This window comes from Tiliqua scincoides, chromosome 3, assembly GCF_035046505.1.
Source record: "Tiliqua scincoides isolate rTilSci1 chromosome 3, rTilSci1.hap2, whole genome shotgun sequence".
NCBI classification, from domain to species: domain Eukaryota; kingdom Metazoa; phylum Chordata; class Lepidosauria; order Squamata; family Scincidae; genus Tiliqua; species Tiliqua scincoides.
Genome location: NC_089823.1, coordinates 11,671,956 through 11,686,945, shown reverse-complemented (window position 1 = coordinate 11,686,945; position 14,990 = coordinate 11,671,956). Strand labels below are relative to the sequence as shown.

The window sequence follows — 14,990 nt, the reverse complement described above, 5'->3', positions numbered from 1 at the left end:
TTTTGTATCATAGTCAGCTTGTGATTTACACTATCAAAGAGTTGTCAACTTCAGAAGTTGCCATCAAGAGGGTCTACCTGAGCAAGGAATTCCAGGGTCTTAAAGAGCAAGTTCAGTTTCCTCACCAATTTTGCATGCTGTGGATTGGCTCTAGGATTAACCTGAGCATGTTCAGAGTGAATTTCCAGCAACACTGACTAATTGCCACCGGAATCAATATATTGTATCTGGGATTCAGAAGAGGAAATTCTGGGCCATGGGATGAATCTTTTAAACGTTGAGCCACAGTAACTATTTCATGCTTGAAAAAAGTTAAATATTGCAGACATTTGGGAAAGGGCCATACATATTGCTCAGAGATCAGAGTACTGTACTGTACATGCTTGGCATATAAAATATCCTATTTTCAATCCTGAACATTTCCAGTTGAAAAGATGCTCTGCAGCAGAAGAGGGCTTGATCTTTGCCTGAGACTTTAAAGAAGTCACTGCCAGCAGGTGTGCCGTGGGACTTTGGGGAGGGTCATTTCATAGTAGGGCAATTGGGGGATTTGAGCCCCCCTACCTGCAGCGTGGTGTGCGTTGTCAATGGTCAAAAAACTGATGGTGTGCCTTGACAATTTTTGCACCACATCAGTGTGCTGTGAGATAAAAAAGGTTGAAAATCACTGAGCTATAGAGTGATGGTATGTTGCAATATCCAAGTTTTTTTTTGAATTTCTGCTGAAGGATTTATTATCTGTTGCCCTGTGGCAATTTTTTTATTGTGATTTTTTTTTACTGTATTTCTGAAATTTATTGTAGCCTTTGTTATTTATGGAAGTTGCCCTGGGAATGTACACGATGGGGTATAAATGTCACAAACAAACAATTCACTGCTCCCTTCTTTGTGTGCAAGATTGTAAACACATGTGTGACCAAGAACAGACCAGCTGCATTTGTCCATGGGGATGTCCCTGTTTCCTAGCATGAGCCTTTAAAAATGTGATTGCACATCTAGGCATGTAGTTACAGGACTCTAAGTGCTGGTGTTCCTCTCAAATCTATATATCAGGGTCTCATCTCCATTCCCCATGCAAACGATGCTATGGGGGCATGAAGCTGATCTGAAAAAAGGTAGCTGAAAGCATAGAGGATTCTGCAATCTGTCTATCCTGGACTATTTTGTTGTCTTTCTCTCCCATGAGAAACCACCAGCATCTGCTTGATCGGTGAATGCAGGATCTGTGGCATAGCTAGAGGGGGTGCAAAGCACTAAGTTTTGTAGGGAGTCTCACCGCAGTGTACAAGGGTCTCTGTCTCTCCCCTTCGGAGCCGGGCTTCACCTCTGTCTTGCTCTGCCCACCCAGAATGGCTTTGAGGGGGAGTGGGAGGGGCCCCTTGCACGCTGCGATGAGGCTCCCTGCAAAATTTAATCCACTCACACAAATACCCCCCCCCCCCCCAAGGAATACCTTTTTGAGCAGTGCATGGGTAGAAGGATAGCTCCCTTGGAAGAGGCAGCCATGGGACACAAGTGGCTCCATGGCAAGGGTTCAAATGCTTGTGAGTTGCATCTGCCAGTTAGAAGAAACAGTTTTGCCAGGTGAGGAATTGGGATGAATCACAAGGAGTGCCTCAACAGCACTCAAGCAAAGTAGGGTCCTGGTAGCTAACTGCACAAAGTCTCAAGCTGGGAGCCAGGCTAGACAGGTAGGTGGCCTCTGATTCTAGCTGCTGCGCCCCCTCCTCCTCTCTCAGAGGCTTTTGCCTCTGGGGGTGGTGGGGGCACGGCGCCTGGCTTGCAAAGCTGCCGAATACGAAGAGGCAAGCGTAGTGGTGACCACGGCTGGTACTGCTGCTGACTCTCCCACCATGGCATCCTGATTGCATCTCATGTGGCACCCCCTTCTGGCCTGGCATCCATCCTGGCACACCCAACCTGGAACTCCTGCATGCGATGCCGCAGGGTGGTAGGAACTGGGAGGCTCGTGTGAGCCTGGGGGCACCAGACTGACTGCAGTGAAGAGATCTGCTTTGGGGTCTTGCAAATTCTGTGCCACTTCTGCCACCCCTTTGCCTCTCCCAGTGCCAAGCTATGCCTGGAAGCACATTGAGGTCTGCAGTAATTTAGTGATAAAAAGTAAGAGCTAGACACTGAGCAATGCATCATCCTGAGTAACCCAAGGGATGTGATTAGAGGAGCTGAAGAACTGAAGCATGTAATCAATAGTGACCACAGTCTGACAGCATTTGATCTGGGCTGCTGGGGAACCCAGAGGAGAGAAAAATATAAGGATGGGGGGGGGGATAGAGTGACAAAGCCTGCTCATTAGCTAACTAAAATTAATTGCTGGTGATTAAAAAAAAAAAAGTTTTAAAAATATCTAATGAACAGTGGTAAACAAACGGAGATCAAGTAATTATCTCCTTCATAGCCCCCGCAAGCTCTCCTCTGTTACAGCCACATTTTGTTTCAAACTTCTCTGGAGTAAGTGCCCGAGAGTGAGAATGGGAGAACAAGTTGTATAATATTCTTGCTGGTTTTTTAAAAAGAAAAAGCATAAAGAACTTAGAAGAACATTGGTTGGGGCTCTAATGGTCCATGCTGCATAACAGGTCTGGGCTCTGGCAAACACCCAAGTGTGACAACCTTTGGCAACAGCCCTGCATGAAGAAATATTGTCAATCCGCAGACTCTGCATATATATATTTATCCAAGTCAACGGAAGTGTGACCTATGTTGCTACATACATGCTCTCTTTGCACCCTTGTGCACCCATTCTCAGTAGCCAAAAGAAGTCTGAGAGACCTCAGGGCTCAATCCTTTGACCCTCCAGCACTGGGTGTCATAAATGTGCCGTAAAGCACATTTACAGCACCTTGTGAGGAGGGAGAACTGTCACTGGACAGATGCTGCCTGGAGCAAGGTGAGAGCTCAGGGCAAGGAAGAGGCATTCCCAGGTGGAGGGAGCTTGTGGGGGGAAGGTGGGAGTGGCAAAATAGCCAGCCCCATTGCGGGACCTGGGGCTTCTCCCAAAGAGCCCTCTGGTGACCACAGTGTAAATGGGTGCTGCAACAGGCCAAAAAAAATCTTAAAGTTGCCCATACAGATTAATGGATCTTGTACATTGGAATCATTATACTGAACTTTGAGAAATTGTTTTATAAGTTATAAGTTTTATAACTTTTATAAGTTATTGGGGAATTTTTCTTTATGGATGTGTGAAACTAAACAGGACAGTTTTTTTGTGATCGGTTTTGTGATTTTGTTACTTGAATTAACGTTTATAAAATGAACTGTAGATTTTCTTGAGGCCAGTGGAAGGGGCCCTTGCAATACCCTTGAATTTTTGACATAATCTAAACCAGTGGTTTCCAAACTGTGGGTTGGGACCCACTGGTGGGTCACGAACTGATTTTTGGTGGGTTGCCAAAGGATGATGGAAAGATCAAGTAGCTAATTGCCTTGAACCCTGAGGTTATTCAAAAATCAGATACTGTCGCTGCTAATTATCCTGCAAAAAGCTCAGCTTCTGAGTTTGCAAGACAGCTGCTCAACTGAGTTCTTGCAGTTTGGAAGCGTATATATATATAGGAAGATAAAAGTTTAAGGGTCTTTTTCTGGTTATTACTACTTGTAAATAAATAAAAAAATTTTTTTCTAGAACTCCTTTTTTAAAAGTCTAGTAAATCTAGGTAGGTTGTTTACAAAAGTGGTTCCTGGTGCTAAAAAGTTTGGGAACCACTGATCTAAACAGAAGACGCAATTTAAAATATGTTGGAGGTGGATGGAAGCACAAAAAAAGTTTGCAAACAGTGCAGAGGTGTCTGGTTCAGAACAAACGTTTAAAACTGCTCTTGCTCAGCCATTCTTCATGAGAATTTTCTGGTGTGGTTGTGCCTGAGGGGGGAAATGATTGAGACATACAAAATTATGCAGGGGATGGACAGAGTGGATAGAGAGATGCTCTTTACACTCTCACATAACACCAGAACCAGGGGACATCCACTCAAATTGAGTGTTGGGAGAGTTAGAACAGACAAAAGAAAATATTTCTTTACTCAGCGTGTGGTCGGTCTGTGGAACTCCTTGCCACAGGGTGCGGTGATGGCATCTGGCCTGGACGCCTTTAAAAGGGGATTGGACAGGTTTCTGGAGGAAAAATCCATTACGGGGTACAAGCCATGATGTGTATGCGCAACCTCCTGATTTTAGAAATGTCAGATGCAAGGGAGGGCACCAGGATGAGGTCTCTTGTTATCTGGTGTGCTCCCTGGGGCATTTGGTGGGCCGCTGTGAGATACAGGAAGCTGGACTAGATGGGCCTATGGCCTGATCCAGTGGGGCTGTTCTTATGTTCTTATGATTATACCCCTCTCAACGTTCATTCTTCATGCCAGATTTGGATAGGACAGATTGCCTTGATTTTATGATGAAAGCTTGATTTCCTTGCCTTGATTTTATGATGAAATGATTGCCAGATTGCCTTGATTTTATGGTGAAATGATTTTATGATGATTTTATTACAAGCTCAGAGCTTGTAATAGTGGAATGCTGGCTTTCTTTAACCTCATCTTAAATATGCACGCACCCCGGTGCCTATGTAATATTACTCATACTGTAATCTGGGCATACTTAAGCGCCATGGAATGGGACTTAAATCTGAGATCACATGCATAGCAAGTGTGTATATAAATTTCAATTTCTCAGGTTTCGTCTATGATAAGATAACCCACTGCATCTGTCATCTGTATCGTTAGTGGGCATTCTGGGATGGGTAGTCCCATTTCACGCTGATTGCGTTGGTAAAGTTTGTGTCCCCTCCCTCTTATACTGGGCCGAGGACAGCAGCACTCTTGATCTCCTTGTGACTCTTCCGCATTTGTGTTCCAACCCAAGAGCATGTCCTCACCCCATCTTTTACTACAGTAGCTTCTTAAAAGAGATGAGCATGTATACTGATATCTTCTAAAAATAGAAGCAGGCGGCACCCCTAGAACAGAAGGGAGAGCGTCAGAAATGTGGATTTGAATGCTGCCAGATACAAAACATAGACCCACACGCTTGATGTGGCTGCCAACTAGGCCACCCTGCTGTTAATTAGTGTCGCAGCCTCCTCTGTTCAGTTGAGCTCTGAGGCCTCCTGCTGGCGCACACATCGCAGGAGGCTGCCTTCCCTCTCCAGGGTGATATAGTTCTGCTTCCATTCTTCTGGATTAGCACAGCACTGCTTTGCACCCAGGACAATTAAGGAGTCATGTTTTCCATGCATGTTGTAGCTCTTGGGCAGTAGGGTAGCCGGGGGGGGGCAGTGCAGTAAGTACAGCAGCTGCCACAACACCCCATGTAAGCAGGCCTTCCCACTCACCATTGGGGCAGCAATGGCAATGCATAGGTGCTCACATGTTGCCTCGCTGCTGGCAGCCCCAATACCGGCTGAGAAAAGTATATCCCCACTGACGAGGAGAAAGTACAGTTGCTTTCTCGCCCCGCTCTTCCTCACCGGTCAATGCAGCGGGGCTGTCCAGTGGCAGACCCTTCTGGGGTTACAGCTCTCCAGCATTTGCCTGAATAGGCCAGGCCACTGCTGCTGGCCCTCATGATGAGGATGATAGTGCGTTTATCATACTTAGGCCGCAATCCAAACCTGCCCTGGAGTAAGCTGGGTGGCGGGCCTAAGCAGGATTGGGGCTGCAAGTGGCTCAGCCTGGGGCAAGGGGAATCGCTTCCCCTTACCCTGGGTAAAGCCGCAGCAGCCCCAATGGGACTACTTGGATCTGCGCCACCTCAAGCAGTAGCACAAATCCAAGCTCTCCGGGACTGCCCAGGGCTGCCCGGGAACAAGCTTAGGATCTGGCATAACTGCCAGATCCTGGCCCTGCCTCCCACTCCCCACCCGCCCCCGCGAACACCCACCGCCTGCCCTCCTCCCACCCCAAAACTCCTCCCCCCCCGCCCTCCCCACGCTCCCCCCATACCCCTGCATCGGCTGAGCTCAGCCGACACAACCTACCTGCCTTCCGGAGACTGCGTTGGCGTGGGGAGCCCGGCGCATGTCAGTGTGCCCTCCTAACCCCACTTAGGTCACTGCAAAAGTGCTTTATAGCACTTTTGCGACAGCCTTGTGCCAGCGCAAGGGACATGTGGCGGCCCATGGCCCGATTTGGATCGGGCCCTTATTTTTGCATCTGCTTCTCTAAAACAGGAAACCAGAATATTGTTTACGATTACAGTTCTGGATGTAGTAGGCACACCAGGCTCAAACCCCATTCCTCCCTGAAGTTCACCATGTGACTTTTGTTTGAGAACTCCAGCTCTGCAGAATCCCAGAGCACATGGAGCATGTATGTGCATAAGCAGAATTTCTGCTGAATGTGCAAAAAGGGAGGACAAGGCTCGGAATCATGAGAACAGTGCTGGCACACATCCCCCAATGGCCATACTAATAAATGATGCTATCCCAAATTCCAGCAGCACACCTGTGGACCATTTGTGGCACATCGATGTATCGCAGCACACTGGTTGACAATTGATGCTATAAAGCAGTGGTTCTCACACATTTAACACCAGGACTCACTTTTTAGGATGAGAATCTGTCAGGACCCACCGGAAGTGATGTCATGACCGGAAGTGACATCATCAAGCAGGAAAATTTTTAACAATCCTGGGCTGCAATCCTACCCACACTGACCCAGGAGTAAGTCCCATTTACTATCATTGTTAGAAGAATATACTTAGTAGCTTGCTAAAAAGCACAGACCTGTAACATTTCCCCAAATGCAGTCACATACCATGGTAGCATCAAGTCTAATGTATTAAAAATAAAATATTGAAATGAATGGGACCCAGCTAGTGGGTCCCGATTCACAGTTTGAGAAACACTGCTGTAAAGCAACAGTCTTCATTGTTATGGCTTCTCAGCATCACTTGGCCTTGAGGTCTAGTTTTCTGACTCCTCTAACCCCCCCCAAACTAACTACATGTGCCATGTCCCCCCCTCCAGAGGTTTCACATGAAGCCTTCAGTTGAGTGCCATTCCAGCGCAACAGCGACCACGATTCAAAGCAAGAAAAGTCATTGTTTGAAAATAATTCCTGAAAACAAAATACTTTTGGAAGGGTATGAATTGAGACTTGTTTCACTGTGTTTGAAAACCTTGTAATGGAGGGTTTCTATGGCAACTGCGCTCTATTCTTCAGTCTTACCCAATGGCAAATTCTGCACAATGTACTTGTTAAAGAATTCAGGATATGGAAAGAATAAAAAGCATTCTGTATAAAGAGAATAGTTACTTGTACACAAAAAGATGGTGATTGTGGATGCCTTTTTGACAGTATCCCGTGCATTAGGGACTTCATGTGATTTTGTGTTGCCTGTTTCTTATTAACCGGTAGTGAAGCAAAATAGTGGAATTGTGTATGGAAATGTGCTATTAAAAATGGGCTGTTGCTGTGTGGGTGGAGAGTATGGTTTGTCGTTCCTTCTCTGTGCACTCATTTCTGGGTAATTGTTGCTTCCAGGCCTGCGAAGTGTGACAGTTTTTGCCCTTGGGTTACTGGGCATGCAGATATGGCTAAAATGCGTGTAGAGGGTCTGTGCCTATGGTGGTGCCTTCCTTTTCAGCCCAATGGGTCAACTCAGCATCCCCCAAAAAAGCGGTGTAGGTCATCCCCATCGCTAACAGAAGCCCATGAGACAGTGGCTGTGTTTTCAGGCAGCTGGGCCTGCACTATATCCAACACAAGTTTTGGGCTGTCTGAGGCTTGGTCCGAGGCAAGGGGAAACTTTTCCCCTTACCCCTGGGAGAGCCACAGCCGACCCAATGGGGCTACTCAGATCTACGCCACCTAAATCGGTGGCGCAAATCCGAGCAGCCCAGAGTTGCCCTGGGCTGTCCGAGAATGGGGCTAGGTTCCGGCATAAGTGCCAAATCCTGTCCCCGCCCACCTGCCCCTGGGAACACCCACTGCCCACCTCCTCTGTCCCAAAACGCTTTCTTCCCACCCCCACCTTCCCCACGCCCCCCCGACCGCCGCACTGGCCGAGCTCAGTTTTCTCTCTTTTCCCCCTCAGCTATTTCCCTAACCAGCCAAGTGGGCAAGAAGAAGGCAGTGGCAGCAGCAACAACTGTGCAGTTAATTTAATTTCTTTTTTGTGGAGTGCATCCTAGCAGGGGAGGTGACACTGCCCCAATTTAGGTGACTGATCCGCTCAGGCTTCCTCTGGTTTGCAGTGTTCATACAGGCTTTTAAATTTGAATTGTGTCAGCCTCCATGAAACCAGAGTAGAGAAACGAAATAAATTGCGGCTGGCTTCAGCGATGGATACTGCCAGAGCAGGTTTGGGGAAAACTGTTTCCATTTCACAAATAGTTATCATTACAGAGGGTTCCGGTATTGTACTTAAGAAGATCCTCACAGGAAGTGGAATCTCCGAAGGGACTGGGTCTTGGGAAAATGCACCAAATATTTCCATGACCGTTGCCGGCAAACCTTTCCAAGTTTAGGTTAACAACAGGAAGTTTAATTGGGATCCCATTGGGGTCTGGCTGGTGTGCACGGTGTCCTTGTTTGCTTCAGAGCAGCGAATGGAAAAGCATTTACAGTGAGACTTCTAAGCGTTCTGCAAACAAAGGCAGATGGTTGAACACACAGTAAGCAAAGTTCTTTCATATCCCCAAACGCTTTTTCTAACTCAGATGCACCTTACGTCTGTTGCATCTTCCCAACATTCTTTCATTAAAAAATATTTTTAAAAATGGAAAGAACAGGAATGTGAACAACTGCAACTGATTTAGGCTTGGTTTTTTGTGTGCAGGCCCCCCCCCCACTTTTAATTAGGTGACATAACGCTGCAATCCAGAAACATAAAACTGAAAGTGCTTTAGGACTTCAGGCATAACAACATAAGAAGAGCCCCACTGAATCAGGCCAAAGGCCCATCTAGTCCAGCTTCCTGTATCTCACAGTGGCTCACCAAATGCCCCAGGGAGCACACAAGACAACAGACACAACCTGCATCCTGGTGCCCTCCCCTGCATCTGGCAATCAGAGGCAGCCTGCCTCTAAAACCAAGAGCTTACACATACCTACTATGACTTGTAACCCATAATGAACTTCTCCTCCAGAAATTTGTCCAAACCCCTCTTAAAGGCATCTAAGCAAGATGTCATCTCTACTTCCTGTGGCAAAGAGTTCTACAAACTAATTACATGCTGGGGATTTGCTAAAAGGAAACTGACCCAGTATCTTCAGTGAATGCATGCACCCGCACGCACGCACACCCCTGTGGGCTATACAACCCTTTATCAATTTAAACAATGTCACCCAATTTAAAGAAATGTTAGTTAATGCTATGAGTGTCAGATTATTGATTCATTGATTAAGGCCCAAATCCTAACCAACTTCCCAGGATGTGCTGCATCCTGAAGTTGGGTGGCAGTCATGGCGGCCTCCTCAGGTTAAGGAGATATTTGTTCCCTTATCTAGGGGCTGCATTTCCTTTACCTCCATGCTGGAAAGTTGGTTAGGATTGTGCCCTAAGGCTGACACCCTTTGCAACATTTCCTGGGAGTAAGCCCCACTGAACACAGATTGGAGTTAAGACCACTGGCTCATCTAGCCTAGTTCTCTTCATGAACAGTGACTCTCCAGCATGGGTGGCTTCTAACCCAACAGCTCCAGATTCTTTTCTTGTTGTTGTTGTTCAACAAGAGATGCCAGGGATTGAACCCAAGACCCCCTGCCTATTTTCTCCCATCCTTTCCTTAGTTAGAAAATGGCAGTCCTGGAGGAGAGAGAGCGATGGCATAGTAGAGGGGATACAGAGCACTACGTTTTGCAGGGAGCCTCACCGTAGCATGCAAGCAGTCCCTCCCCCTCCCCCTTCAGAGCCATTCCACGTGGGGGGAGCAAAACAGAGGCATTCACCTCTGTTTTGCTGCCCTGCCCAGAATGGCTCTAAAGGGGAGGTGTTACCAAAAAGGCTGTTTTGTTTAGGGGAATTATTACACTCACTTATTGGAACATCAGGACTTTAGGCTGGATAACAAGACAGCGTAATGCAGAGCAATTCCCTTTTGCTTAAAGAGGAGGCTGAGAGGAAGATAACTTTCAATAAAAGATTATGGTTTTATTACAAAAGAACAAAGGTAAAAATAATGTAGATGGGGAAATAATAAAGGTATGTTTCCTAATGATTGAATACAGTGTACCTAGCTTTCATGGTGGTTGTGTGTAAAGAGTATTTGGTGCATCCGAGGAAAACAGAAAAAGGAAGGGGGTTGTAGGGGAGGATTTTAGGGGTCCCTGCTATGCCAACCCCAGCTGCTAACTAAAGATGGGGGGAGAAGGGAAAGAGTTCCAGGCGCAAGGTAGTTACCCGTCTTGTAGAACAGTTGGAGGGGGCGGAGAGTCCTGTGGAGAGGACCCTCTGACACAACACAAATGTGATGGGCCTTGGAGAGGGGGGGGAGAGGGAAGACCTCTCTTATAAGGGTTGGGAGATAGTGCCTATGTGCTGAGCTGGAAGGTACTGATTGCTCAACTCAATGCTGGGTGCTTGGAGTACTGCTTTCATATGCATAAGTTTGAATGGGGATCAGGATGTAGGTATCAGTTATCAGCAAAATTCAGGGGGGGGGGTCAATGGCTGGCTTCCTAGAAAGGGGAACTTAACAAAGACTGTGTGGAAAAAATACAGGATGTAGGTACAATACAATGAATCAGAAACATAATTTCAACACCAAAATCATGGAAGGCAGTTCAAGTTTGCATACAGTATTGTAGGAGATGCTTAAAGGTGTTTGGATTAAGACACAAGGATTCCTCCCATAATGTATGAGTGTGTGTGGGGGGGGGGGGGTGAGATTGTGTAAATTAACAATGAACTTGTGGCTTGACCAAAGTCCTGGAAATGTGGCCTGTATGCTGGGAGAGCAGTTTAGCTTGCATGATATTATAGTCCATAATAGCATAACCAGGTATAGAAAAAGAAGATCAGAACTAAAAGACTAAAGGAGGGATTTTCACATAACAGAGGGAAAGGGGATGCTTGCACGCGGCTGTGCGGCTCCCTGCAAAACTTAGGGCTTTGCACCCCCTCTACCTACACCACTGAAAGAAAGAGGATCTGGGGAAAGAAAAGTGAGAGAATAGATCAGAGAAAGCATTCTTGGGTCTGCACTAGTGCAAATAGTGTGATCCAGTCCCTGTCTGTGTCCCCTTTGTGCTCACTATACCTTTTTGAGTCGTTTTGTCTCCTCTCATTTTCTATACACAGCGCACTGTTGAGTGTGTGCGTGGAGCACTGCATTTTTTACCCAGTAACCAAAAGCAGGATTAATTGTGTTTGAAGTGTAGCCGTTTAGACCTGCTGCTGCAAGCCTTTTCTATTCATTAGGAACAGAGAGGGAAAAAGAATTTGTTTCAGAGGCTTTGTGGTTTCTGTTCTAATTCTCGAGGAATGCGCCTGCTTTCTCTCTCCCTCTCCCCAAGAGGCTTTCTTCCCGTGCTTCTTTGGCTAGCTGAGGATTGTTTGTAACATCCACTATTTTTTCCATAGGGGGTTAATGTACTGAATGCTTTAACTATTTAAGTCTTAAGAAACCCAAAATCTGTATGTGGCCCACAGCACCACGATTCTCTCTCTCTCTCTTGCACAAATATTTTGTAGTTCCAAGCAGGTCGCAAAAAAAAATGGTGTATCAGCCAAGTCTCTGGGGGGCACTGGCACACCTCAGGGGATCAGGGGGGTAAATCCCTGGGTGTCACGCCACCCAGCAGAGGTTGCCACAGTGACCCCATCGTCCGCCACTCTTTAAAAAAACAAAACTTCAAGTCCTAGAAGGCCTTTGGAGTGCCATGGAGACCATGTGCGGACTCCCCAGCCCCCAGTAGGCCTTCTCTCTGGAAGTCCTAAAAATATCACTTCCAGACTAAAAATGTTACTAACCGGAAGTGACTTTTTTGACCAGGGGGGCACAGGGACCAGGATCGCAGTTGCAGGGGGGAGGCTGTTTTGGACTCAGTGGGTCACAGTGTAAGCAGACAGTTCTCCCTCAAGCCCTAGGCCCTAGTTTACACATCTAATGGCATGACATGGAGTGGTAGAATCTTGAGGTGGGAGACTGGGCTGCACGGATTGTGGAAAACACAGTTTTGTGCAAAAAGTGACCTGTCATGTTAGACAAAGCGTTGGCATCACCATCTTCTTGCTCTTCTGGTTTTCTTCTCAGAGGGAGTTCTGTACAGGTTTCTCCAACCCCGCCTCCCTGTATCCACAAATCTGGTAACTGTGGTTTCACCTATCCGTGGTTCCGGGGCCTTTGGCCCCCTCCCCACTCCGTGCCCATTACCTTCTTTTTTTCTTTAGTACCAGTGGAAGCACATATGTTTCTTCTGGCCTAGGGTCTTCACAGTTGAGTGAGAACTTGAACTCGAATCTCCCCAGGCCTGGTCTGACGCTAACTACTTCACCAAATTGGCTCTATAATGTGAATATGGGCATAAGTGGACCTAACCCTCTGCAATATTCAATTACAATGTTAGGCCTATTAATCATTGTTGTTCTTATTTTGGCAGAGAGATTTCGGGATATGCTGCTACTACATTCCAGGTGGGACACTGAGATTCTGCCCATTTTCCAGCAGACGCTGTACCCTAAGTAAGTAAACATAGTTTTCTCCTTGGGAAGACTATTTTTTTTAAAAAGAACCCTGGTACAAAAGAGCAAGGATTCTGGTTTAACAGATACACAAATCAGCCTCGCCGGTCTGTGCTAGCAATGTTTCATTTACTTGCTACGGTGCGTTGATGCGGGCAGGTGTCTTGTCAAGCTAATCCTTTTTACACAGCGCAGCCTGGAAAACAGGTAGACATCAAAAAAACATGCTTCACAGCCTGACATGACAATTGGAGCATGCAAGCAGGCACAGTTAGAAACCCTGTTTTATGGGAACCAGGTTGTAAACAAGCTCCTTTCTCATTAATAAATGGCTCACTCTTAGAAGAAAGGCAGACAACTAAAACGCACACACAATTAGCTTCCATCTAAAGGGGGCTATTGCTATTTATTTATATTTATACAGATATTTATATACCACCTTTCTTTGGTCGTCGGATTTCTCCTCAGACTTTGATCCAGGGCGGTTCACATAGGCAGGCTGTTCTAAACCCCAGTAAGGATTTTTACAATTGAATAGTTCTAGTCTTTCATAGGACTCCTCGTTCCAGCTGGATTCCTTCCTGGTCTGGTCTCTAAAATGCCATTATTGTGATGGGTGTGGGTGCACCGAGGAAGGATTTGTTCAAAACTCAACAAAAACAAAACTTAGCAGGCAGTGGAATTCTGTGCAAGGTCCCTTTTAGTGAGGGCCCAGCATCCGTGGTGAAAGTCAGGTTTGAACCTCCCCATAACAGTGACCTTCCCCCATAGTGGCCTCAAGTCTAGCGGTCTCTTTTTCCCACAGGAGTGACAACTCTTCATTTCTGCTGTGCAGGGAAGGTCACGTGGTGCCAGAAGTATGGGCAAAATCTGAGTCTTGCCCATACTTTGCTGGTCACTGTGAATCAAGCCTTTTCTTACCAGCACGGCCCCAGTCCTTCATTACTTAGCCCTATACTGGGTTCTGTTTCTTGGTTACGCTACAGTGCAATGGAGCTCTGGGAACTGGGAGATCTGCTGTCCCTTTGTGTGGACAATGCCTTGAGACCCAGAAGTCTGTTATCCTCCAAACAGCCCTGTTGAAGTGGCAAACTGCATTGAGTGGTTCAGAGAAACTGTATACAAACATAAAACAAATTAATAATCCCAACTCTCAATCCATGTCTACACCATGCTGTCCCCCAGGACTTTGACAAGAGCTCACATCCCACCTTTGTCAAGGACTCAACTGATTATTGCTATTTCTCTTGAAATATAAACAGTACAATCAGTACTGTTTCTGTATTTGGTATTTCCATAATCCATCATTTCACAAACTGTGGGTCGGGACCAACTAGGTGAGCCGCAAGCCAATTTTGGGTGGGCCCCCATTCATTTCTATCTTTTATTTTTAGTGTATTAGACTTGATGGTATATGGTATATGACTACATTTGTGGAGATCTGTACTTTTAACAGACTACAATATATATGCTTTTAACCATGATATAGTCAGTGGGGCTTATTCCTGGGTAAGTGTGGATAGGGTTGCAGCCTAGGATTGTTAAAAATTTTCCTGCTTGATGATGTCACTTCCAGTCATGACATCCAGGTTAATGGCATCATTTCTGGTGAGTCCCAATGGATTATCAGTCTAAAAAGTGGAACCTGGGCTGAAAGGTTTGAGAACCACTGCTAACCAGTATGTGTATTCTATAATGTTACAGAGTAGTGAACTCAACTTGGAATGGTGCTGAAGAGTAGGGTGAGCGGTGAATGGATGAGAGATGCATGTGTCACAGTTCACAGGTGCTTAGCTGCATTTTTATAATAGTTTTGTATATTAAGGAATCAAATCATTCATTGCCAGTGGTCAGCATGTGGAATGGAAAGTTGATTTTTTTTTTAAGATTCTAACCTTAAAAGCTGCAGAAGTAGGTTTGATGAGGTTTAGAAATCAGTGGGGGGGGGCATAGCAGGATTTGTAGCATTTAGGGCAACGATTTTCAACCTTTTCCATATCGTGGCACAATGACAAGGCACTAAAATTGTCAAGGCACACCATAAATGTTTTGACAATTGATAAGGCACACCGCACTGACAGCAGTGGCTCACATCCCACAGTGGCCCTACTAACAAATGATCTTCCCCCAAAGTCCCATGGCCCACCTGCAGACCATCTGCGGCACACCAGTGTGCCACAACACAGTGGTTGAAAATGGCTGATTTAGGGGATTTGGCATCAATGCCCCTGCTTTCCTCGTTCCCTTCCTCATAACTTCCACTGCAGAATCATGTGTTCTATGCATGCTTGAAAGCAAGTCCCACTAAACTCAGTAGGACTTCAAAGAAAAGAATTCATGGGATT

General features: G+C 46.1%; 1 protein-coding gene across 1 annotated transcript in view; it reads left to right on the top strand.

Annotated features, from left to right (window-relative positions):
• The window catches only part of NOX4 (NADPH oxidase 4), a 93,683-nt gene that overhangs the window by 52,752 nt on the left and 25,941 nt on the right, over nucleotides 1-14,990 (top strand). The window contains exon 11 of the mRNA XM_066619907.1: nucleotides 12,564-12,645. Coding sequence (XP_066476004.1) covers nucleotides 12,564-12,645 — 82 coding nt within the window. The remainder of the gene's footprint in view (nucleotides 1-12,563; nucleotides 12,646-14,990) is intronic.